The sequence below is a fragment of the Cavia porcellus genome, unplaced genomic scaffold (genome assembly GCF_034190915.1).
Source record: "Cavia porcellus strain 051 isolate PalLab524CR breed Dunkin Hartley unplaced genomic scaffold, mCavPor4.1 scaffold_13, whole genome shotgun sequence".
In the NCBI taxonomy this organism is placed as follows: domain Eukaryota; kingdom Metazoa; phylum Chordata; class Mammalia; order Rodentia; family Caviidae; genus Cavia; species Cavia porcellus.
Genome location: NW_026947496.1, coordinates 19937768 through 19964153, shown reverse-complemented (window position 1 = coordinate 19964153; position 26386 = coordinate 19937768). Strand labels below are relative to the sequence as shown.

The following is a 26386-nucleotide window of genomic DNA, read 5'->3' as shown; positions in this document are numbered from 1 at the left end:
GCTCTAAGTTGGGCTGTGCAGCAGGTGACAACTGAAAGCTTTGCAAGGTCAGAGCACAGTGCAGCGCTAACTGCCTCCTGCACCCACCACATGGTGGCTGGAGACCCATGTGTATTAGGTGTTAATGTGCTGTGCAGCCTACCAAGTAAAATGCAATGATTATGGATAATAGTGTCTTGACTTACCTACCCATATTTTGTGTCTGTAAACACAGTTATTGGACAGACAGACATGTAAGTTTTCTCATTTAATTATTAAACATGGGAAACCAGTTCCATCGCCCCAGCCATTTGCATTAGTTTCATAAAAAGCAAGTCAAATATCCCACTACTTTTATGTTTCTATTGCCTTCCTGTTATACAAAAATGTTTTAAAAGTAAGTTTTGTCACTTATATACATTACTTACTACAATACATATTTTATACGTAGCCCTAGACCATTCCTCCTTAGGAATATAGCCCAGGCAAGCCAAAAAGTTGGACGCCCATGCTGTAATTGTACTGTGTTTTTTGACTTATGACCTGCTATGGGTTTGACCAGAATATAATCCTTTCAGAAGCTGAAGAGCATTTGCACAACTCTGACTTCTGAAATTGAGAATAGATTCACGGATTCTGGGATACTAGAACTGTTCTAACAAATGCTCCTGCTCCTTCCCCTGTAGGGTAGCTCAGGACTGCCCTAGCTGCACATGGGAATCAACTGACATTCTGGTTTAGCTCTAGAATGGTGCCTAGGACTCCTGTGCTCAAAGGGAGAGGTGTGGGAAGGTGATTGGATGGGGGGGGCACTACACTCACAGAAGAGTCATTCACATGAGTTCAGCAGCTGAGTTAGGCAACAGGGCCTGACTAGAGGTAACTAAGGTGTAACCTGGATGAGCTCTTCCTCCCAGAATCCTCCCTTTGTTCTGCTTCTTAAGCACTATGACATGAGGAGCTTTCCTCTGCCAGACTCTTTCCACTTTGGAGCCAGCCTGATTATGAAATGAAAATGGGAGCCTAGAAAAACTTCTCCTCTTGTAAATTGTGGGTGTGAGGTATTTTGTCCCAGAGATGAGAAAGTGGCTAAGATGCCTGGAAAGCTCTTAAACAGTATGGATGAGATACTGCTTCAGACCAGTTAAATCAGAAGCTCTGAATTGAACCAAGCTATTGCTAATTAAAAATATTCTTCATGTGATTCAAAGGCACAGCCAGGCTTAAGAATCGACTGTGAGTATAATTATCAATTATTTTAATTAATAATGCCCAATTATTAGGGTTTTCCTTCCTGTCTGGATTAAGCTGAAACCTTACTATAGGCAATAATTGTTTCAAACATTTTTTGTTCCTAATTCTTTTTAAAGAGTTTCAGTATGTTATTAGGGTCTCCCGCTCATAGGTAATTCTATACCATAGTGGTTCAGAAGATGTATTCTCTGAGTTACACTTTCTCTAGGGCAAAGGGGGGCCAGGGATTTAGCTCAGTGGCATAAATGCCTGCCTGGCAAGGGCAAGGTTGTGAGTTTGATGTCAGATATCAAAAACAAAACAAAACAACAAAAAACAAAAAAATTTCTAGGGGAAATGAGTTGTTGGTAAAAGTGCAGGCTGTAGTCTCCTTTTCACATGGGATCCCTACACTTTGATAAACGGAGTGACCTGGTTGTTTATGAATACTTTATAGATGGCACCATAATATAGATCATATGGATGAAACTGATTAACCAGAGAGAGAGAGAGAGAGAGAGAGAGAGAGAGAGAGAGAGATTGATTTTCTTTTTTCATGCATGGTATAGTACTTTTTTTCATCTGAGCAAAAAGATAAAGAGTCTGGTTCCATTCTATTTGAGTGGGATGGAAGGTGAGACTGCAAAAACTTGCAGCAGAGATGCCTTTTACTGTTCTGTCAGTTTTGCTCAGTCAGATCCTCATCCCCCACTTTCCTGTCCAGGATTTCACTCGGGCTCTTAGCTTCAGTCTTTAGGCTTTAAGGTCTTCTTCCTACTTCTTTCCTGTGTTCCCCAGCTGCATTCTATCTTTGTTCCTATTTATTGCATTTCCCAATTTCCAGATTTCCATTTCTGCTTTCGTTTTCAAAATGCCATACAGAGGTCGCCTTGCCAGTACTATCTAGCTTATCTTATATGATCCTTACATTTCAAGAAGTTTATAGCTTTAACATGTGTTTTCTGGCATCTTTAAACTCTTTGAAAATACAGATGCCAAAAATGCTACATGTCAGCTTTAAAGATCACAAATAAGTTAGTAAGTGTGCAAACTTAAGCTGGGTTCCTGCCACTTGAAGCACTATGGTGCCTTAGTAATTACTCTGAAAGACCTCAAACAGTGACATGGCGGGGAATCTTCTGGGTTCCCCAGCCTCTTCCTTAGTAGCATCCTCCTTTAGGTTATATAGTACTCTGGTTTTATTCATGAAGAAACAGCGGCTTGGCATGGTTAACTATCTCTTCCCAAATTAATCTGGAGAGTCAGACTCCCGGACCCTAAATCCAAGAAATGATTGGCTACAAAGAAGGGGACAGGCCTCTTCTAAACTGTAAAACATAGCGCGTCCCCCACAGGAACCCTCTAATCAAATCGCAGTCTCATGAAGCTGCAGCCACTGTAATGAAAACAACAGCGAAGGCCCAGCCGCCGCCGGGAAAAGACCCTAAGAGATCACGCCCGCTCAGCACGAGGAGACAACGCCCCCTCTCTGCCCCTCCCCCCGCGGACCCCACTGCGGCTGCGCAGCCTGGCGCGCCGCGGGGGTGGGGCGAGGCTAGCGGCCGGCGGGGCGGGAACGCGGAAGGCGCTAGGTTGCGGCGTGCGGCGAGGGCCGAGCCGGGGGGCGGGGCCGGCCCGGGCTTGCGGGCGCGGGGGTGGCAGGTGAGGGGACGGCGCGCGGGGACCAGGGCAGCGGCCAAGGCGGTGACAGCGCGAGGCCTGAGGGGAGGCGACGCGGCGTAGGCGGCGGCGATGCTGGAGACCCTGCGCGAGCGGCTGCTGAGCGTGCAGCAGGATTTCACCTCCGGGTGGGTACGCGGTGGGCGACCGGAAGGGGCCCGAGGGCGCTGCGGCCCGGGACGGCCCTGCTGTGAGCTCCTGCGCCCTGCACCTCCCCGTCCCGGGCCGCCGAGGAAAGTAACGAACTTCCCGGCGTCGGCGCGTCCGGTGGCGCAAAGTAACTTTGGTGTCACCGCCTGGCTCCGGCTCGCCACCCGGGATGCGAGGACACTCCCTCCGTCCCCTGTGTGGGACCCCGGCCCCGCCGCCGCGGCCCTCCAGCGTCCCGGGACACCTGCCGGCTCGCGCTCCCCGGGACCGAGTTTGGCGGCCTAGGCGGGCGACGCTGCCCGCATCCCTTTAGCCGCTCTGCCTGCGCCCTGCTTCTGCGTCTCGGGGGCGGAACTGGGCAGTGGCAGTGACAGAACCGTGGCAATGCCGTGCCTGCCTGGTGACCCGGAGCTTCCCAGCGTTAACCTCCCGTACTCCCCAGGTCGCACCGGATGGCTCTGAAACCACGCCCAGGCGTGGAGCTGATCCCGGGTGCGGCCAAGTTGGGGAAGGAGACCCAGAGCCAGGCCGCCGGGCTGCTCACTTCCGTGCCAACAGATTCACACTGTCTTCCTTTCACTATTTCTGTAAAATGGGATAATGGTGGTCCTGAGGGAGTTGTGGAGAGGATTGATTGTTAACTAGTGCTTAGTTCAGTTTTTTTTTTTTTTTTTTTTTGGTTACTTTAGAAAAGTGTCACTTTTAGTTTAACAAATCCTTTAGAACGGTGAGGGCGTCCCAGTCATGCTGTTTTAAATTCCTAAGGGGAAAAAGATACGAAACGTTTTACTTCAGACCAAAAGGGTTTGCCTATTAAATAGTAGCAAACTAGCAAATTCTTCCAGCTCTTGCCACATATAAAGTATCTGTGATATTAGTTTGGTGTTTTTAAGAATTTTAACAGTGAGCTGCAAATGTGGTTACACGTGCCGGTAAGTCGTGTACTGTGAAAGGCAATGGCAGGAAAATGGCCAGTTTGGCATAGCCTGGGCAGTTTTGCCAGACTCTTTCTCAAAGTATTAGGGATGTAGCTCATTGTGGGCCCTGGGCCCTAAAGTATGTCTATGTGTGTTAATTATGTATGTTCAGCAGTCATTGATGGGTGTGCTTGCAATTTTTTTCTTCCTATGAATTTAGAAAAAGTTACTTTTCAGAGTGTACTTTTTTTAAAAAGTGCTTTATGTTGCAGTGGCCTACTTGTAGTAACTAGCCCATCTGGGTACACTAGTTTCCCTTGCTTAAAGAGTTCCTCAGTGGCCATGCCCCTGTTTGAGTAGTTGCTGTAACTTTTCAGGTCCTGTGACTGCTTCCCAACCCCTTGTGCTCCTGAACTTTGGATAAGAAGGCTTTGTCCCTAGGAGTGTGGACTCTGGACCAGGCCCAGACCGTCCTGGGAGATCTGGATAGCCCTAAAGGTTTAGGGTTTATTCAGGGAAAGGGACTGAGGGGATCTGGTTAGAACTCTTCAGTCAATTTCTGAAGGGAATCTGGTTAGAATTCTTCAGTCAGTTTTTGAAGGGTTCTAACCAGATCCCCTCTGTCTCTCTCCCTGAGTAAATCTACACCTTTAGGGTTACCAGCTCTCCCAGGATGGTTTGGGCGTGGTTCAGAATCCATGCTCGTAGGGACAAAGCCTTCATAAAATGCAGTAAACTGGGCATGGTAGAGTATACATTCCTGTATTCCCAGCACTCGGGAAGTTAAGGCAGAAGGATTGCCATGATTTTGAGGCCAATGCTGCTTACAATTGTGGGGTGGATTACTGATGGTTTGGCACTGAGGTTTCTTTAGGGACATGTGGCCTTCTGGCTTTTGCAGTGCTGGGGATTGAACCTGGCCTTTGCACATGCTAGGAAGCACTCTGTCACTGAGCTGTGTTCCCAGCCCCTTGTAAAACTTCTGTAAATTTTTATTCATACCAACAATTACGTCACTACCGGGACACACAATACTATGATTAGATCACATTGTTTGGTTCTAAAATGGATGGTGGGCAAACCTAAGGCTCAGGAACTGGCAGACTTTGGTACCGGGCCTCAGGCAGAGATCTTTCCCCTCACTGAGTTCTCAATGGACTTGATTCAATTCTTAGATTCTTTTGGACATTTCACTTACAATTTCCATTTTTTTTTTTTCTTTAGGAATTGACTTGAACTCTGAGGGAAACTGAATGTATGAAAGCACAAAATTCACTTGTGTCTTTGGATTTTACCTTTGGGGAAGTTATGACCAGAGGACTCAAGACTGAGGTGTTTAGGCATACAAAGCCTTTCAGAGAACTGAAAATAAGATTTACCAAAGGATTACAGCTGCCTGCCACAGGCTATGATTTTCTTGTGTGTAATACTTTGGGTTCTTATGCTTAGGAATGAAAAAATCTGTTTATTATTTTTGCAACTAGGTATTGCCCCCTCCAAACTGTCACTGTCCCCACTCCGCCCCATCTGGAATCTTCATTTTCTCTCCTCCCCTCTCATAGTGTCAAAGCCTGGAAATAGGAGAGGCGCCACTAAAGGAATTCACATTGTCGAGAAAGTCTACCTGAAATGTTTTTTCCAGAATTTTTCTTTTTTAGTAAAATGGGAAGCCCATCAGTGTTCAACTTCATATAACAAATATTTTCTGAGTTTCTGCTAAGTGCCAAACACCAGATTAGGTGCTCAAAAGTGTTCTTTTTCATAGAAGTTTAAAGGCGAGAGATTATACACTCAGTTTCTCTTTCTCTACTACTCAGTGGGTGTACATTGGGCTGGATCCTGGGGCCACCATGTTGAGTGAAACTCATGTTCCTCGGAGCAGAGGAAGGTGCATGTTGAAGACATCAGTGATGTGGGATGCAAACCTAAAAGAAAGTCCATAATTTGGATGCAGTTACACAAGGCTATAAAGAAGAAGTGTCTTCTAAACGGGGCTTTGAGGAATTGGGAGCTGTTGTGATAGATTTGGATAAGGGCATTTCAGAGATGAAGCTGGAAAGGAATTCCTTGTCTGATACTAGGGTATCTTTAATGCTTTGCTTAATTACTGTAATTTATCAAATATTTATGGAGTTCTTGCTTTGTGGCAGTCACTATGCTTAGGTGCTGAAGATTTAGCAGAGTGCAAACAGATAGCATGAAGTTTCCTGCACTCACCCTTGTGGCAGGATACCCCTCAAGGGGAGTATCTTTGCAGGTTGTAAGGCTACGGGAGGAGAGGCCTACACATATTTCTGGAAAAATATTGCTGTATTCTGTGAGAGTAACTTGGAAGGCAGTGATGAGAAGCCTGAGGTCAGGGAACAGGGAGTGAGGCTGTCATTGTGGGCCAGGTATGAGACAATGAGGCAGTGCTGATAGAAATTTAGAAGAAGAAAGGATGGGACAAGCAGTAGCCAATTTGTCAGCAGTGAGATGTGGGAGATGAAGGTGCAGATCTTTAGAATGTTGATTTTGAAATATTTTAGATAAATGATGGCTTATAGCAACATAAAACTGGGTTTGAAGGAGAAGAAACGTTTGACAATGAATTTGGCATCAAAACAGTTGGATATTGAAGACATTTAGGAGAGAGGTCAGACTTGAGGGTGATATATTTGGGACTAATTAGGGGAAAGACTAAATTCTCTTTTCTGAATCTGGGTGTTTTTATATTGATTTCTCAAGCTTTAGAGCTTAGGGGTCATTTTTGCTTTGGCCTGTGATTAATGCTTTTGCTATTCTGTGTGTGTGTGTGTGTGAGAGAGAGAGAGAGAGAGAGAGTGAGAGCATTGATAGACGCTAATGTGGAAAATACAATAGCTTGGATTTGAAGTTACAAACAATTTAAGGTTAAAGTAATGGAAGCGTGAATATAGTTTAACAGTAATTGAGTCTTATTTACTAAATATGCCGGCTCATGTTTTTGTGGCATTTTAAAGCAATCATCTTCCCTTTTCCTAAGAGCTGATGATGTAGGCAGTTGGAAATTGAGGTACACACAAAGGAAATACCTCTCAGGTCACCCCATGTTGAGTCAGCTAGGAAATCTCACAGTCACTGTAGTGTGCCATGCATCTTTCAGTTATCATCATCTTTTCAAACCAGTTTTGCAGATCACTTCTATTTCTTAGTAAGAGGCCTCCATTTTTGTATTTTCTCCAAAACCTGAAGAAATAAAATAATGCTGGTATCAAATTAAGGCACATCTTCAGAACTATCTAAAAATAAAATTATTGAACTGTTAAAATGAATTTGAGGTTTAGTGCCATGAAAGTGTGCATTAGTTGTCATTAAAAATAATTTCAGACTCAAATCTCTAGTAATATACTCATAGCAGTGCTTATGTCTTCCAGGGGTCATATGGTGTTAGGAAGAAGACTGGACTCAGCCAGCAAAAGTGGTTTATAAGAATTAGCGCATTTTTATTTCAGGTTTCTCAATCTTAATAGCGATAATTTTTGTTACACAAGTGCTGCTTCCTGGAATGCCACCAAAGTCATATTTAATTTTATTTAATTCTTGAAAAATTTTTATGGTGAAGTACAACACTATCATCTTAGGTTTGAGAAAACTAGGGTATTCTACTGGATCAGTATTTCTTTCCCAGTGTTTCATGACACTGGGACATTAAACTGTGGGTGAGTTGCCAACAAGTGATCAGTCTGAGAAGCTTAAATTTTTCAGAACAAAAACGGAGACTGTTGGGTGTGACAACACACACCTGTAATCCCAGTAATATACTGAGGAAGGTGAGGTAGGTGGACTGCCAAAAGTTCAAGGCCAGGCAACATAGTGGGTTCAAGACCAGCCTGGACTATCATAATGAGACCCTGTTTCAGAAAAACGATCCATCCCACGGATTGGTCTGTGGGCCTCGCCTGGAGAGGGGAGGGAGATGGAGGGCTGGGCAAGAGAAAAGAGAGATGGAGACAAGGCGGGATTCCATTCAAGTCTCCTTTATTCTTAAAATGGCTACAACTTATATGGGTGGAGGCAGGCCAGTGGGGCAGGAAGAGGGCACAGAGTGTTATCTGATAGGTCATCATCACATCCGGATATATGACGTAAGCAGGAGAGGATTATGGGAGATGTAGGCTGAAATGGGAAGTTGCTCACCCGTGCATACTGTAGGCAAGGGGAGGATCATGGGAAATGTAGGCTGATACAAAATGCCCTCAGGTGGGAGGGGCAGGGCAGCAGCAGCCATTCTAAGCCACTCCCTACAGAAGAAAAACCCAAAAAGTTAAAAATAAAGCTGGTAACTACTTTCAGTTGACTTCTAGGTTTTAAGGATGTATTTCTGTTTGTTTTTTTTTTCAAGTATACCTATTTTTTTTTTCATCTTAACATAAGAATAGTAATGGTTGTAGCTTTATGTCCTTTTCTCTCACGACCTTTCATGGTGTTTTCCAATTTCCCTGAACTACTTTATTTTCTCCAGTAGTTTATTTTCTGAATTTTGGCACATCGACAATTTATTTGAAGATGTGAGAAAAGAAGTGTCCAAAAGACCATTTTTGTTGTTAAGAATGTTTTTCAGTGTTGAAGATACACACAAAAATCAAAACTATAATCTCATGTATCCATTATTCAGATATAGCAATTTTCAGGTACTTCTACATTTGCTTTGTCTTTCTCTTAATTTATATATTTCAGACTTGTCTCTCGTTCATTTATTTGCTTTCCTGAAAGAAGTTATTACATAAATACAATGCCAGTATTGTAGCTAATAAAATTTATACCAATTCCTTGATGTTATCAATTATCCATTCCATAATGAGGTTTTCTTGGTTCTTAGAAATCTCTTTTTACAGCTGGCTTCTTCAAATCCACATCAAATAAGTTCCACACATTATATTTGGTTAAAGCCCAATTTTTAGAACAGATGGTGATTAAGGAGCCACATGGGGAACGTCTTATGGAATCTTCTAGCAGGTTTATTTTTGGCTTCCTACAACATCTTTTCCCCTGTTATTCCAAACTTTTTTCTTTGTTTTGTTGGGGAGGTGGCGGTGATGAAAGAGGGTGTCCCAAACTGGATCTATTACAATTGAGAAATCAGAGGTTTATTTTAGAAATACGTATTTGAAATGCCAACCTAGAGATTTGCTAGATTCTATGGTAAGAGTGGTACAGAAAGGATCTTAACAGTTCCATTTTACACCTAGTGCTTCAATCTCAAAGCACTAAATCCTAGAAGCATTTTGGGTATGATGCACTACTGTGTATAATTGTCCTGAGAAGATACCTGATATGTAATAATGGAATTCCTTAGATTTTGGAGTAGAAATTATTAAGCGTGACTATACAAATATCTTTCACTAGCTTTTAATTCTTTTTTTTTTTTTTTTCCTTTTGGTACCAGGGATAGGACTTATGACCTTGCACTTGCCAAGCAGGGGCTTGTGCCACTGAGCTAAATCCCCAGCCCTGTTTAATTCTTATTTAAACTGGATTTACTAGTTTCCAAGATAAGCTTGAAAATTTACAATGTTTCTTTGGGATGGATGAAATTTTTATGTACTTCCCTAGACTCATCTAGAGAGATACACACAAATTAGTTTTATACTTAAAGAATGCTGAAATCTTTTGAGGACTGTAGAGAAATTAATCTCATGAATACTTTACAAAATTCTTTGTACAAAATAGAAATTCTAATTTGGTTAAACACAACATGTGGTTAGAAGTCTTGTGCTTGGCTAGGCATTATTGACAAAAATGGTAGAATCCTGTGGCAGGGCATGCAAGTATAGTTGTGTAGGTGGCACACAACAGTCCAGAGGAATTGAAGAGTAGGTTCATGCCTTAGAACTCCATCTCTATAGATATTGATATTGGTTGAATTAATGAATTTTTTTGGAACAAGGAATTGAATTGAGGATCTTGTGCTTGCCGGGCAGGCGTCATGCTGCTGAGCCATATCCCTGGCCCTTGTCAAATTTAAAAGAGCATGTACAGCCTTGTCTTTGTGAGCTGTCTCAAACTCTCACAGTCTCATTCTTTTTTTTTTTTTTTTTTTTTTGCTGTACCGGGGATCAAACTCATGACCTCGTACTTGCCAGGCAGGTACTTATGCCACTGAGCCAGATGCTTGGCCCAGTCAAATGAATATTTGTTGCCAAGCTGTTATCTGAAGTTTATAGGCAACTGAAAACTGGGCCAGTGAAGCAAAAATAAATTAGTCTGTGAACATTGTACTTTGTTTAGAAGAACCTTGGCACTTTCAGTGTGCAGTGGTAGCCAGTTTATGATTTCTAGTGTAATCTTTTTTTTTTTTTTTTTTTGAGATAAGGACTTGCTGTGTAGTCCAGGCTGACCTTGAACTCCCTGTATTGTCCAGGCTGGCCTCAAACTTGTGACAGTCCTGCCTCAGCCTTCCATGTGCTGGTATTACAGGCGTGGCTCTAGCCAAATCCTTTAAAACAGCATATAGAAGGATAGGAGGCTGGTAGGTAGGTGTAGCAAATAGCTAGCAGAAGCAGTGAGTGACCATGATGACCAGCTGACAAATAGCGAAGACAGGAAATTTAAAAAAATGGATACGGGGGCCCAAATACAGACTCACCAGAGTTTGGTTTCAGGTTAGCAAATGAAGCTGCCTTCCTAGATCAAGCCATTTGAAGGAAGTTCTATCTGGCTGCAAGGCAAGGTGTAGACAGGTGTTTATAATAATAACCCAGGGGTAACGTTAAATGGGCCACACCACATCCTTTTAATGGGAAGCATTTGCAGAGTGTTTTAAGAAGCTCTTTTTAAATAAGGTTTTAATAATGTAGGTGCTTAAAGATATTTGAGTGTGTGGGACAGTATGTACTTACTAAGAGATGCTGCTTTATTTTTGTATATTTATTTTTATTACCTCAAGTTTACTTATATGAACTATTACTTTTTCTAATGATAATCAGATTGTCTTAATTACTTTTCTTGCTGCTAAGACAAAATACCTGATACCCAGAATTGGAGGAAGAAAGGTTAGCTCACAGTTCGGTCCAAGGCAGGGTGCCATAACAGAGGGGAATCCCAGAGGAGAAACAATTCATGGAAGGCAGAAGGTGGTAAAGCGAGCAAGGGACAGCCACAGCTCTTTCTATCCCCTGTATCTTATCCAGGTACTTAGGGTGGTAGCATTCATACCCTTAATCCTAGTGGCCTTGATGCTAGCACTGCACTATGAATGCGAGCATCACACAGGTTCAGCCACCCCTGAAAACACCACCTGTGACTGCATGAAGTTTGTGGGGGACATCTAGACACAGCCATAACCCAGATAAATTTTTTTTCTCTGCTGATATTTAGCAGTTGTTTCTTAAGAGATTTTGGAGAAGTAAAAATAAAAATTGCAAAAGGGGGCAGGGGCTGGGGATTTAGCTCAATGGCATAAGTGCCTGTCTGGCAAGTATGAGGTTGAGTTCAATTCCCAGCACCAAAAAAAAAAAAAAAAAAAAGGCATGGTGGCTCACGCCTGTAATCCCAGCACTCAGGAGGCTGAGAAAGGAGGATCCTTGCAAGTTCAAGACTAGTGTAGGTTACAAAGTAAGCTCAAGACCAGCCTGAACTGCTTAGAGAGACCCTGTCTCAAAAAGACAAAAAAAAAAAAAAAATTGCTACCAATTTTTGTACTTATTATCATAATCTGACATATAGTAAACATTCAGATATTGGTTGCCTTAAAGATGCTTAGTTCTTGCTTTCAAAAAAATTAGCTTATGGCAACTAGAGCTGTAGCAGCTGTGAAAACTTATAGTTAAACATCTCTTGACCTATAAAAATACATTTTATGCTTGTTGAATTACAGGTTGAAGACTTTAAGTGACAAATCCAGAGAAGTGAAAGTCAAAAGCAAACCCAGGTAAGTTCATACTAAGATTTTAATTTAATATACATTGAATTTCTTATAATTCTTGGTTGTATACATAATTGTAAAATTATTCTGGGTTTTAGAGTACAGTATATCTGACTACAAAACAATTTATTGATTCTAAATTGGTGTCATAGGAAATTTTTCTGATGAAATTGTGAACTGGTTGAAAAAATGTCACAGTGTTTTAGTTTGTGAGAAGAGAGAGTTGTTACTTAGTCACAGGTAGCTTTTTACATGTGTTATAATAAGACCAGTGTAAATGGCCTACATTATTGAGAGGCAGATGAATAATGAAATAGAACTTGGCAAATGAGTTTCCTGAACCATGTTACCTGTTTTATTATGAAAACGCCAGAATTGTGGATTTTCTCATTTTTTAGTAAAGCAAAGTATCAACAAATTTCACTCTCAACTCAGAGATGGTGGGCCTTGATCATGCATATTTATTCTTTTTATCTAGCATGGTGCTAAAATGCTTTTTGTATTATTGTGTGTTAAAAATACAAGTCTGTAGGAGAAGGGGACAGATGAAATACTGTAGTTTATTAACCCAGAAATGTGTTTCTGGGTCATTAGTTGTTTCAAAATATCTTTCCATTACCAATGACAGAATTTTTGTAACTTTTTTAATTGGCTAAATTAGAAACAGTTTTAACGAAATGTTTCTTTCAGCAGGACTGTTCAGTATTTGCCAAAGTACTCAGCTGGACTAGAATTACTTAGTAGGTAAGTGTTTGCCTTTAGCAAGCAAGTTAATGTCTAAAAATACTTTATAATTTTACAGATAAAAACCTTAAACATGTCTAAAAATACTTTATAATTTTGAAGATAACCTAAAAACAGTCAAATTTTACCTTACCATACTGATTGGAACATATTACTTACTCTTCTCCTTTTCACTGGTTAGTCCAGGGGCCAGACTTTGGACAGATACATTAGCATTGTATTTCCTAGTTGGTACTTTACTGGATGTATTTATTATATATTTGGTTTCTTTGCAAGAAGAGTGGTTCAGAGGTTGAGTTCTCAATTCTTTTTCTTATTTTCACTCTTAATTGTCTACCAGTTGTTTTCTAATTCATTCCTGTTGATGTGCATTAATATTAAAAGGTGTGGTTTTCTTAGACAGGAAAATAAAAGCACAGGCAACAGAGGGAAAAATAGATAAATTGGACAGTGACCAAAATTAAACACTATTATCCTTCAAAGAATACCATCGAGGCTGGGCATGGTGTACACAACTAGAATCCCAGCACTGCAGAGACTAAGACAGAATGGCTAGCAGTTCGAGGCCATCCTGGTATACATAAGTGTTTAAGACTGGCCTGAAGTACATAGCTAGAGCCTGTCTCAAACGAAACAAGTAAACACCATGAGGAAGGGGAAACAACCACCATGGAATCAGAGAAAATATTTGCAAGTCATATAGTTGAGGAATATACAGAGAACTTTTCTAATTCAACAGTAAAAAGACCACCTACGAACTAGTCATGGTAGTGTATGACTATACACTTCAGTACTCTGGTAGGCTGAAGCAAAAAGCTCACAAGTTAGAGTGTAGTATAGGCAATTTAGTGACTTAGCAGACCCTGTCTCAACATAAAATGTAACAAAAAGGGCTGGGCATGGTGTGAAGTGTGTGAAGGCCTTGGGTTCAATCCTTAGTATTGAGGGGGAAAAAAACAACCCAGTGAAGAACTTGACAAAGGATTTAAATAGACATTTATGCAAATTAAAAGCAGACAGATGAAGTATGCATCTGGTATGCATGCTTGTAATTTCAGCATTCAGGAGGCTGAGGCAGGAGGATCTGTGTGAGTTGGAGGCCAGGCTGAGCTATATAGGAGTTCAAGGCCAGCCTAAACTGAATAGCAAGACCTTGTCTCAAACAACCAAGATCACAGTGAGATACCACTACACACTTACTAGCATCTTAGTATTCAAAAAGGTATACTGTGCCAAGTGTTGGTGAGGATATGGGGGTCCTTTGGGGATATAGTCTTAGTACACATGTGCAATGTTGTAGCCACTCAAAAACAATTTAGTAATTTCTTTGAAAGTTAGATATAGCTGCATGCCTGTAATGGTATATGCCTGTAATCCTAGCGTTTGGGAGGCTGAGGCAGGAGAAGTTCAGCATGGACTACATAGGAAAAAAAAAGGTAGATGTAAAATTATCATGTGACCTGCCAATTTGACTCTTAACAGAATTAAAAGCATATGTCCATGTAAAACTGGTACCGCTCATAATAGCCAGAAAGTAGAAAGAACTTGTGTCCATCAGCTATGAATAAACAAGATGTATATATTGTGGATTAAATTTTAAAACATGAAAGGAACCAGCACCAAAGATCACAGATGGTTCCATTTATCTGAAGTGTCCAGCAAGGCAAATCTATAAAGAAAAAATACCTTTCTGATTTCCAGGATTTTTGGGGTAGCCACTGCTGTAAGAGATAGGGATTTCTTTATGGGTGATGAAAATGTTTTGGACTGTGATAGTTTCACAACTTTGTTGTTGTGCTACAAACTATCAAATTGTACACTTTAAAAGAGTGACTTTTGTGGTGTATAATTTATAGTGATGATGAAAAATGAGTATGGTTTAAGTATGTTGCTACATGAAGTTTTGTGTTTTATATCACAACTGCTGACAGGGGTATGCTGTGGAAAACAGCTGCTTTGCCTTATTGGTATTCATTTATACAGTTACCACTATCTGTGTTTTCCCTTTGCTAGTTCTTAGTTGGATTTCTTATGATTGCCAAGTTTAGAAGTTTTTCTTCTCTAAAATGAAAGTGAATTTTGATAGTAATTTCCTGCTTGGTTAGGTAAAGAACATAAGTGAAAATAAACGGAACAGTAGCAAAAATTCACCAGTGCTACACTGTATTTATTTGCATTTTATATTTTTATTTTCTTTTGAGACTTAGTTGGAATGAGCCTAATTTGACTGAAAGGTGTAGACTCCTGTGTGGTAATCTTTTGGGATACAGATGCATTTTGTGAAGTATGAAAAATTTACAACCATTGGAAAGTGCTTGTTAATATGTGCATACATTGTAATGAAATAATTTTTATTTTTTCTGAGTAGAACTAATATTAGGTGAAGGGAAAACCATTTTAAATAGTGACTATCTGGATCATGTATTTTTTAATTTCAAAAATTCTAGTAAAAATGCAAGTAACATAAAATTTGCCATCTTAACCATTTTTAAGTGTAGTTTCAAGTGTTAAGTACATTTCATACTGTTGTATATCCAACTCTCAAAAGTCTTTTCAGCTGGCAAAACTAAACAGTGCCCACTACCTATCACTTCTTCCTACCCTCATTACCCAAACCCTGGCAACCATCATTCCACTTTTTCTCTGAATCTGACTACTCTGGACTGCATAGCTGGGAAATTATACATGTGCGTGCCTTTTTGTGATGTTTTAGAGTTCATACATGGTGTGGCATAGGTCCATATTTCTCTCCCTGTTCGCACTGAGTAATACTCCATCGTAGATGCGCACACCACATTTTGGTTTTCCATTCCTCTGTGAACACAGGTTGCTTCTGCCTTTTGGCTATTGTGAATAACGCTGCTTTGGACATGGGTACATATATACCTTTTTGAGACCTTGCTTTCAGTTCTTTGGGATTATTCCCTGAATCAGAGTGCCTGGATACTAGAGTAATTCAGTTTTTACTTTTTGAGGAGCTGCTGTGCTGCTTTCCAGTGCGGATCTTGCTTCTCCAATGCATATCTTGGTCCTTTGATAGTAGCCTTATAGGCTCTATTCATTTTATTTAAGTGTTTTTCTTTCTGTTCCTCAAACTGATAACGTCAATTGCTGAATCTCCAAGTGTACCGATTCTTCTGCCTGCTCAAATTCTTCTAGTAATTTTCATTTCGGTTATGAAGTCTTTTTCCCCCAGTACTCAGTCTAATGCATGCTAGGCAGGTCCTCCATCTCATTACACTGCCCCCCCCCACCTTGTTTTAAAATTTTTAGTAAACTTACTGTCTGGTATTTTTCAAGAATGTTTTTTGCCCTTGATTTTTTTTCTTTGAAAGGACCATGCTGTCTTGTTTTTTTTGCCTGCTTTGAGACTTTTTTTTTAAACTGGAGATTTGAATTATAAACCATGGTCACCTTGGAGATGAGATTTTCTCCCATCCCCCAGATTTGCTGTTGGTTTTTGATTGCCGCAGTCTCTGTGCTGGTGTTTAGCTTGAGGTGTAAAGCTGTGATTTCTTCAGTCTTTCCTGAGCCTGTACCTTTCACTGGACTTATGTGATGACTTCTCAATCCTCCCATCTATGTTTTTGCTTTTGAGTGTCCTAGTTCTTAAATGTCTGGCTCCCAAAGAGAAGACAGAGAAACATGAAGGGGAACAAAAACATGGAAGAGAAAAAAGGCACTGGTCTTTTAACTCCATTGAAAGTCTCTTTAGCAGGAAGGGGAAGGGTTTGTAACTGCGGCTGCCTGTGTGTGTGCATTTCCCTGATCAGAGGCAACAATTAGTGGTTAGGGCCCAGAAACCCAGTTATTGGAGGAGAGACTCCTTATTATCAGCCTTGGCTCCCACAGGCCACTTGGAAGCTGCTTAGAAACCAGTATGTGGCTGTCTGCCCCAGGGTTGGAGGTTGGAGCCTGAGTGCTGCTATCAGGTGCCAAGAGCTGAAATTGACCAAAATTAACAGTTTTCCACACGGGCCTTCCTTAGAAATTGCAAGCCTTCAGTAGACTCCTGTTTCATCAGGGAGGCTCTGTCAACAGTGGTGATCCAGGCTGTGAGATGGTCCTGGTGCTTTCCACTCTGCCATCTCCCCTCTGACCTGTAAATCGTAACTTGTTAACCAGGATAGTAAGCAAGATTAAGGATTCGTCTCCTACATCTGGGGATGTAGCTCATGGCAGAGTGTTTGTCTAGCATGTGCAAGGCCCTGGGTTCAATCCCTGTTACAATACTGCCAGAAAAGTCTATTCCTGTAGCTTTAGTGCTTTATAATTAGCACTCTGCTTTGTCTACCTTGAAAGATAATCACATGCAGGTTGATTTTCTTAACTATACTGTGAAGTCTTCCACTAGTTACTCTATAATATATGGAGAATATGTCCAATAATTCTGTGAATAAATTATCACTATGAATGTGGTTTCTTCCTTTTTTTTCATCATTTATTTGTGATTTTAAAGATGCTTGAAAGCAAGAAAATTGAAGGAGGTTATATCCAGGGCCTTCATCCCAGTAAAATGGTGCAATAAGGTCATCCAAAGATGAAAGAGATTGGTTGAGGATGAGTTTTACGTCTACATGAGGTATATATCACCTGCTGTGTGAATTTTAGGGAACAACTAATAGGAATGAAAAAAAACTGAGTGCCAGCTAAGGCCTGTGTGAGGTTGGTGCTATGGCTGTGTCTAGATGTCTTCCCAAAGTCTCATGGGGTCATCGGTGGGGCTTTTCAGAGGTACCTGGATATAACGTATCTGATACTGCGGTTAAGGGTGTATGATTACTAAATTAGTCCATTCATTGATCTAGCACAGTTCTGGACAGGAATGCCCACCCTGGGAGTGTGTGCTAAGCAGGTAGCCGGGATAGAATACAAGGGGCAGAAGGAAGGTTGTTGTGGTCTCTTGCTGCTGCGATAATTGCCACTTTACTGCCTTCTGCCTGCTACGGACTGTTTCTCCCTTGCAATGCTACTCTGCTATGCCCTGCCATGGGGCCAGCCCACTATGGACTGAAACCCCTACAAACTGTGAGCTACAATAAACCAATAGACCTGTCCTCCTTTAGCTTTGGGTGTTGGGTATTTTGTCTGAGCAATAAGAAAAGACCATCAATAGTACATCTTGTAAAGGGCAGTATGCCTGCCTTTCTCCAACAGTGTGCAGTAGCATAGCAGTAGAGCAGAGAACACAAATGGGTGGGCTAATCTAGGTTATTATTTAGAGGATGCCAATGCCAAATGCAACAGGAAAATTGTGAACAAGGTGCTGACGTAGGAAGACTGCTGTGAGGGGTGGTGGTATGTAATAAAGAGGATGTACAAAACAAATATGATAAGAGAAGAAAAAGAAACTAATGGGCATATTGTAGGAAAAGAGTGATTTGGAATTCAAATGGCAATGATTAGCATGCTCTTTTCTATTGATTGAGGATAATGATAGAAAATTTTACTGTGAAGCCCTGAATTTTGTATTAGTGTGTGTATTCATTTAGCAGATGGGAGGGGTCGCTTTTAGTGATTGAACCCAAGACCTTAGTACTGAGCTCTACCCCCAACACTTTCTTTTTGATTTTTTAATTATTATTTTGAGGCAAGATCTCATTGTTTTCCAGACTGGCTTGAATCTGTGATCCTCCTGCCTCAGCCTTCCAGAAAACTAGGATTACATGTGACGGCAGACATTCAGGAAGCCCTGTGTGCAAAAGGAAAATTTAGTTCAGCAGCTCTGGTGCCTAACATTGCCTGACATTCTGTAAATAAGTGGATCCTCGCATTACAACTGGCCTGACATACGAATATCTTGGGTTATAACCAGAATTTTAGTTGTAATTTACAGCAAAAATCTTAAGTTATGACCCAAATGCCTGCTGTTTGTGCTTCTAGATGGTGTCAGATATAGATTTAACCCTTAAGGAGTTCTGGAAGGAGCATTACAGCATCCCATCCTGTATGTGACTGGCGCAGCTCCAATGAAACAGGAGACAGGAGACGCTTTTGTGGACGACAGTTAACTGCTCGTTTATTTACGCGGGCTCTGGTTTATATATTTGGCCGTGACCAATCACAGGCTGCCACAAGGAAGCAGGGCGGGAATGGGATGTAGGCTCTGGCTATTATATCCAGCTGTGGCCAATCAGGAGTTGCCACAGAGTACAGAGTGAGCGCGGGGTGCGCACGGGTTGGCTAATTTAAAGAGGAACGTAGTGCATTGCGGAAGCTGGCATGGTCCTTAGTCCCGGCTGGGGTATGGTATGTTGAGCGCCTGCGCCCAACATCTCCCCCTTTCTTTATAACTGACACAGGGTCTCCAGAGGTTGGCGCCCCTCGTGAGGTGCCATGCGGCCGTCATGACAGTGCCTCACTACTCGTTGGTGCTCTTTTGGAGGGGGCGGGAAATCTGTTTTATGAGCCCAACCCGCATGCTCGCCAACATGGGGACCGGGGTGTCTCCTGGCCAAGGACGACACCCCCTGCGATGCTTTGCTCCACACCTGCGTCACAGCATGGCGAGCCATGCTGCCGGGCTTTGACCAGATTCCATGATCAGCAATGCTTGTTTGATACTTTGTCCCTATTCCTTTGTCTGCGAATCCGACAGAGCAGAAGTAGACTGCCGAATGCGGCAAGTGTAGTCATGGTAGCCAGAGCCCCTATTCCTGCCCATTCCTTTATGAAAGCCAATTGGAGAGTTGGCCTGAGCTGGATCACAGGAAACTCGTCTGAGTCCGCCATAACTGGAATCGGTGCGAACTGGAGTACCTGCATAACAACAGCTGAAAGTGTACTGTTAACCCCAACATTGTAACATATAACAGGTTGCGGTGGAGCAATTTAGAAAAGTCATTGGCTGCAAGGACCGTACGAGATGCAAGAAGGAAGGGAAAAGGAGGCTACTAACCAGGGGAGTTGGCCAAGGTGCCATGGTTAATGGGAGTTGTGGGTATACTTGCTTGGTCTGGCTTGTGAGGCTCCTATTGGTTCCCTTGTTCTGTGGTTGACGTTTCCTCTGGGTCGGGGTCTGGTGGTTTGCAGGGACGTATCAGGCGTTCCGGGACCCAGACAGGTTCGCTGCCTTCTTCCTGCGGGAAGACACAGACCGCCCCTCTCGCCCAACTAAGTACTGGGCTGGGGCCTCTCCACACCCCATGCAGGAGGTCTTTCCAGCGTACCCAACCATGTTTGGGTGCGACAGGGTTGGCATGTAGCTGTGCTGGCGTGGATCCTTGTGGGTTGATGTTTACAAAATTGTAAGTGAAGAGGGCAAGATTTAGTCTGGCCCTAGGTGTCATGCCCTGGGCAATACCTCCTTTTGTTTAAACAGAATAGACTTGAGGGTTTGATATGGCCTAACTTTAATTGCTCTTGAATAAGTTTGGATGCGGCTTCTGCTTTGTCTCGTGGTAGGGGCCGTCAACAATGGCAAGCTCCGACTCCTGCCAAGTTAACGAACTACACCTGGTGCTGACCCAGAGCAGCTGTGAGCTGCTTAATGAGTGGCATGGCTGTCTCCGCGTCCCCAAAAATTTTCCCTGCCACCTCTATCATGCGGGCCACAAAATCTGAAAAAGGCTCGCTCGGGCCCTGCAAAATTTTTGTTAAGTGGCCTGAGACTTCTCCCCTAGCCGAGACCCGTTTCCATGCTTGTATGGCTATTTTATTTATCTGTGCATATACCTCTTGTGGAAATATCAGCTGGTTATTGAGATACTGCCCTTGTCCTAATAACATATCCGCGTTCCAGGCGGCCTGATTGTTCTGGGCATTAGCTTGGGCCTGTTCTGTGACAAGTTCAACATTCCAAGCTTTCCAATCAAGATATTGGCCTGGGCTGAGCACTGCCTTGCACAAACTGGCCCAATCAGCAGGTGTCATGGCGTTTCCTGCCAGGGCTTCTACTAGGGACAGGGTATACGCCCCGTTAACACCGTACATGGTGCTGGCCTCCTTAAGATGCTTTATCGCCTTCATATCTATAGGCAGGTGGGCTCTGTTTCCCTGAGCATCTACAGCAACCGGAAAAGCCTGGAGAAAACGGCCCAGGCCTCCTGGGTCCTCTCTTTTGACTTGATGCCAAAGGTCTTCCTGGAATGTCCCAGGGGACGTCTGGACCCGTTGCGGACAGCTACATAGCTGATGGCAGGGTCTCTGGTGGGCATGATAATCTGGCGGTCGGGAGGTAGAGCCGTAGGTCTTATGCGGGGTGGCCCTGGGTTCCCATACTCGCTTTCATTGACCCATTTACTCTGAGAAATCCTGCGTTGCAGCTTATTTATGGCCTCAGAGTAGGGCCCTCTCGACTGCGTGTGTGTGACTTCCCCTCTTTCGGTGGTGTCTGCATCCGCCATTTTGTATTCTTCTCCTTCCTCCCCCTCATTATCTGAGGAGTCTGGGTTGGGTGGGGTCACCTCGCCTGCGGCACTGGACTCGCGAGATTGCTCGCGGGAGGATTCTGCCTGATGGTAATCAAGCGCCATGGCGCCAGCCCTTATATGGTCACGACAAGAGGTGTCTGCGAGGCAGCTTCTCACTACGGCCCAAAGGGGTCTGACTCCTGGCTCCAGGAGGCCATTTTCTGCTGCAAAGTCAAGATCTCTCCCTAATTTATCCCAGCTGGGGATGGTAATGGACCCTGTGGGACCAAACCAAGGTGCTACCTTATCGACCTGATCGAGAAAGTTTTGAATTTGTTCTCGTTTCATTTGCAATCCCTTTTCTCTCAGTAAGTCGCTTAAGGCGACTGACAGTGGCTGAGTAGCGGTGTTACCCATGTTAACCGGAATTTCAAGAGTTTCTTTTTATTTTTATTTTTTTTTTCTTTTTCCTTTTTTTTTTTTTTTTTTTTTTGTAACAGGGACAGCTTAGTCCCCGCGCCCCTTTACGGCGCCCCCAAAACTGGCCTCTTTACGGCCCCCGGAACTCTCTTTACGAGTTCCTGACCCTTGCAACGCGTCCGCCCAAGGTTGCCCAATAGCCCCCGCTATCCGGCCCTGTTGCGTAGCACCCGCTACCAACGTTGAGCAGTTTAACCTGTCAGCCCTCACCCGCCAAGTAGCCCCCGCTATTGGCGCTTGACGATTTTACCTGTTGACGGCTCTGTTCCGTCGGAGAGAGAGGTTCGTTCCCGTACTGTTGGAGAGAGAGGGCTCAGCGTTCCGGGCTCCCCGTACGGGCCACCAGTTGACCTGCGCAGCTCCAATGAAACAGGAGACAGGAGACGCTTTTGTGGACGACAGTTAACTGCTCGTTTATTTACGCGGGCTCTGGTTTATATATTTGGCCGTGACCAATCACAGGCTGCCACAAGGAAGCAGGGCGGGAATGGGATGTAGGCTCTGGCTATTATATCCAGCTGTGGCCAATCAGGAGTTGCCACAGAGTACAGAGTGAGCACGGGGTGCGCACGGGTTGGCTAATTTAAAGAGGAACGTAGTGGATTGCGGAAGCTGGCATGGTCCTTAGTCCCGGCTGGGGTATGGTATGTTGAGCGCCTGCGCCCAACAGTATGGGGTTGAGAAATCCTGGGCCAGTGTATTTCTCAGGACACCAAGATCTGTCTGTATACAGGAGAGAGACTGAAGGCTGTGTTGAGGAGCCTGAGCCCCCAAATGACAACTTGAGTTACAACCAGCTCTTGGGAATGAATTGAGTTCAGGGGCCATGGGCCACTGTATTTGCAGTTTCAGTTGATGCTTGCTCCCTCTGATACACTAGAGAGCATTTTTGCTGTTAGTTGACAGTGACAGTAAGACTGGATTGCATGACCTTCCATCTTACATTTTATGACATGTAGATGGTGGCAGTAGTCTGTTGGGATTGTCAATTGAGATTCCTATTTAAACTCAACAGGAAAATCTCATTATGGCAACAGAGGGAGGTAGTATAAATTTATCAAATGTGTATTCCTATTTAGAGAACTATCATTTAGATAGCTAGACTTTTAAAAAGATGAAAAATTAAATTTTATAATTACGTGGATAATAGTTCAGAAATTCTGTTATTTAACTTTTCATTTTGAGATAATAACATTTCACAGAGAAGTTGCAAAAATAGAACAAACAAGAATTCCAGCTTCCCTAACCAAAACTAGGAAATTAAAAAAAAATTTTTTTTTTTAGTTTTTTGAGACAGGGTCTCACTGTGTAGTTCAGCCTGGCCTTAAACTGAATGTGCAACCCAGGCTGGTTTAGAATTCATGGAAATCCTCCTGCCTCATCTTCCCTAGGCTGGGATTAGAGGAGTGTGCCTCCATACTCAGCCAAACCCAGGAAATGAACATTTAATTCCAAGTAAAAACTTCACTGCAATTCTTATTCAGATTTCATCATTTGTCTCATTGAAATTCTTTTTTATGGACGAAGGTCCAATTCAAAACCACACATTGTGTTTAGTCACCATGTCTCCTTCATCTGCATCAGTCTGAAACAGTTATGAGTCTTTGACACTTTTGAAGAGTACTGGTGGGTTATTTTGCAAAATATCTGTCAATATAGGTCCCCTCTTTCCTAATGATTAAATTCAAATTGGTGCCTTTTTGCAGAGAATACCACAGTTGAAATTTTGTGTCCTTTTTCCACCATATCATAATGGGAGGGATGTGACGTTAACATGTCTCATTACTGTTGATTTTGATTTTGATCACTTGGTTAAAGTAACTGCCAGGTTTCTTAACTATTGACTCTTTTCCACATTTTATTTAATGAATATCCTGTGGGGAGATACTTTGAGAATGCTGTATGTAGATACCCTGTTTCTCATCATACTCTTATGCACTAATTTTACATCCATTAGATTTATTTTTTTATTATTATTTTTTTAATCGGTACCTAAGATTGAACTCAGGACCATGAGTTTGCAAGGCAGGCGCTTATGCCGCTGAGCTAAATCCCCAGCCCCTATCTGTTAGGTTTCTTTCCTGTGACAGTTTTTTCTGTTGTGTTTGCCAAATGATGATATTTCACTTTTCATCATGTCTTGTAAAATTACTAAGTGGAGTTGTAAAGTTTTTCCTCTTCCATTTGTTTACTTAATTATTTATCACTGTTAATGGTTATGAGTTCTGAGGTATAAGTCCTTTACTATCATTATTTTGTTGCTCAGATTGTCTCATGTTTGACCACTGGGAGTCCCTGCAAGTTGACTTTTGTGTTTTTATAACACGTTCCCATGTTTTGAGCTGCTTCTTTCTGGAACCACAGTATTTTCTAGATTTGTCTTTTTCCTTTTTTTGACACAGGGTCTTCCTCTGTAGCTCAGCTTGGCCTTGAACTCACTGTTTAGCCCAGGCTGGTCTCAAACTCGAAATAGTATTCTTGTTTCAGCCTCCTGAGTGCTGGGAGTACAGACATGCACCATCACACCTGGCAGGATTCATCCTTCGGTTACATTTCTTTTTTGATGTATGTTTGCATTTTGAATTATTTTTTGGTTTCCTTAGATATGAAGATACCTGGGCTGCACTTCACAGACGAGCCAAAGAATGTGCCAATGCTGGAGAGGTAATTGGTGGTCTAATCTTGTACCTGTGATACAATTTCCTTTTTGAATGTTAAATGCTAGCTTGTCCTTTAAAAGTTTGTAATTTTACAAGATATCTAGAATTTAGTAATTAATTATGAAACTCCTTGAATAAAGCTAGTTTCTTCAATTACTTGGTTGGATAATGTAGTTTAATTGAGCTGGAATACTCATAACTTATTTAGGTAAATATTTGATTCATCTAGGTATAATGCTTTATATTGGAGTTTGATATTTTGTAATATATGTAAATTATAAGACATAATCCCATTCTACCTACTCTTTAAGAATTCCCCTTTGGAGCCAGGTATTTAACTCGGTGGCATAAACTCCTGCCTGGCAAACGCAAGGTTGTGAGTTTGATCCCTGGTACCACATTAAAAAAAAAAAAAGAATTCCTTTGTGTCATGTTGGTAGTACTAAGGATTGAACCCAGGGCCTTTAGCAGTTAATTTTTAAATTTTGAGACAGGGTCTTCCAAAATCACTACGTGAAGTTGTGATCATCCTGCTTTAGCCTAAGAATGCTGGTATTACAGGCATGTACACCATGCCTGGCCCTAGAGTTCCTTATTATTTGGACAAAAGCTTAGCCTTCCTTAGTCTATTTAAAAGTGTTAATTTGCTTAGCAAAAAAAAAAACCAAAAAAACAAAAAAAACTTTTAGTGACCTGAATGCTCAGCTTGTTTTGGCATTATGTTTGGCATTATATTTAACTCGGTGGCATAAACTCCTGCCTGGCAAACGCAAGGTTGTGAGTTTGATCCCTGGTACCACATTAAAAAAAAAAAAAGAATTCCTTTGTGTCATGTTGGTAGTACTAAGGATTGAACCCAGGGCCTTTAGCAGTTAATTTTTAAATTTTGAGACAGGGTCTTCCAAAATCACTACGTGAAGTTGTGATCATCCTGCTTTAGCCTAAGAATGCTGGTATTACAGGCATGTACACCATGCCTGGCCCTAGAGTTCCTTATTATTTGGACAAAAGCTTAGCCTTCCTTAGTCTATTTAAAAGTGTTAATTTGCTTAGCAAAAAAAAAAACCAAAAAAACAAAAAAAACTTTTAGTGACCTGAATGCTCAGCTTGTTTTGGCATTATGTTTGAGTATATAATGAGTGTATAATGAAAAGGAACTTGTAATTAAAATTATTTGGTACACACATTTAAAGCTTTATTTTTTAAAAAAATGAAATAATTTTATTAAATTTGCATACCACACAATTTACAAACTTTAAAATGTATAATTCAGCAAATTTTAGCACATTGATAGAGTTGCACATCTATAACCCAGTCAAATTTAGGTCATTTTTGTTATCTCAAATCAAAATGTTCTAGCTACTAGCTGTTGTCTTAAAGCTGACACTTCAAGCTTTATTACCCAAGATCAAATATTCTGTGCTTTTGATGTCAATGAAAATCCCTTTCTTTTAGACATTTTTATGATTCTTTTAGATGGTTAGACTTTCTTTACCATCTACCAGAACTAGTGGAAGCTGTAATGCCTGTATAGAGCACAGGAATGTATATGATGAAATTTAGACACTAGCATGTTTCTCAGAAATCCCTGTAAAGTGAAGAGTGTCAGTTTCTGGTAGTAAGGCAGACTGGATCCACTCATGTGGTGCATGATGAAGCTATTATAAATTCTTAAATTTATTAACATAAATAATTTAACTTATTTGCCTGCCAGTCAAATACATTTATGGACGATTTCAGTCTTGTTTAAGAAATTATTTAATAGTAGTGCCCTTTAAAACAAATGCTTAGTATGGAGACCTAGAACTGAGACAGTATCTCAACTGAGATACTGAGTCTGAGTTGAATCAGACTGTTTCGCTTCTCTGTGTTCAGGTGGATTTCCTCTGAATGGGGTGAAAAGTGAACTGAAGTGGATGCTGGAAACCTTCTCATTTTTGCTGCAATAATAATGTTTTGATCTTGGGATGAATATCTTCATCTCTCTCTGTTTCCTCATCTGTAACATGGCATAAGGCCACTTATTCTCCTGACCTAAGTTATTCAGAAATCAAGTGAAATAACCACCACCAACTCTGAACTGTGGGATGTTGTATTATGTTAGATTTTCATTTCTGTGGCAGAATTAATTTATAAGGAGGAAGGATTCATTTTGGCTCAGGGTTTTAGTACATGGCTGCCTGGTGAGAAGCATGTGGCAACAGGGTTTGCTCATCTCCTGGCAGCTGGAATACAAAAGAGAGAGAAGGGGCTCCAGGCAGGGTGGTCACACCTGTAATCCCAGCACTGTTGGAAACTGAGAAAGGA

At 41.9% G+C, this 26386-nt stretch overlaps 1 protein-coding gene across 3 annotated transcripts in view; it reads left to right on the top strand.

The window, feature by feature from the left end:
* The first annotated feature begins 2831 nt into the window (after positions 1–2831).
* Positions 2832–26386, top strand: part of Dtnbp1 (dystrobrevin binding protein 1) — a 118662-nt gene continuing 95107 nt past the window's right edge. For 2 of the 3 annotated variants that reach the window (XM_063259906.1, XM_063259904.1), the window contains exons 1-4: positions 2832–3020; positions 11797–11850; positions 12535–12588; positions 24023–24083. In XM_063259906.1, coding sequence (XP_063115976.1) covers positions 2965–3020; positions 11797–11850; positions 12535–12588; positions 24023–24083 — 225 coding nt within the window. In that variant the 5' untranslated portion in view covers positions 2832–2964. The remainder of the gene's footprint in view (positions 3021–11796; positions 11851–12534; positions 12589–24022; positions 24084–26386) is intronic. The other variant, XM_063259905.1, reaches the window with a different exon arrangement.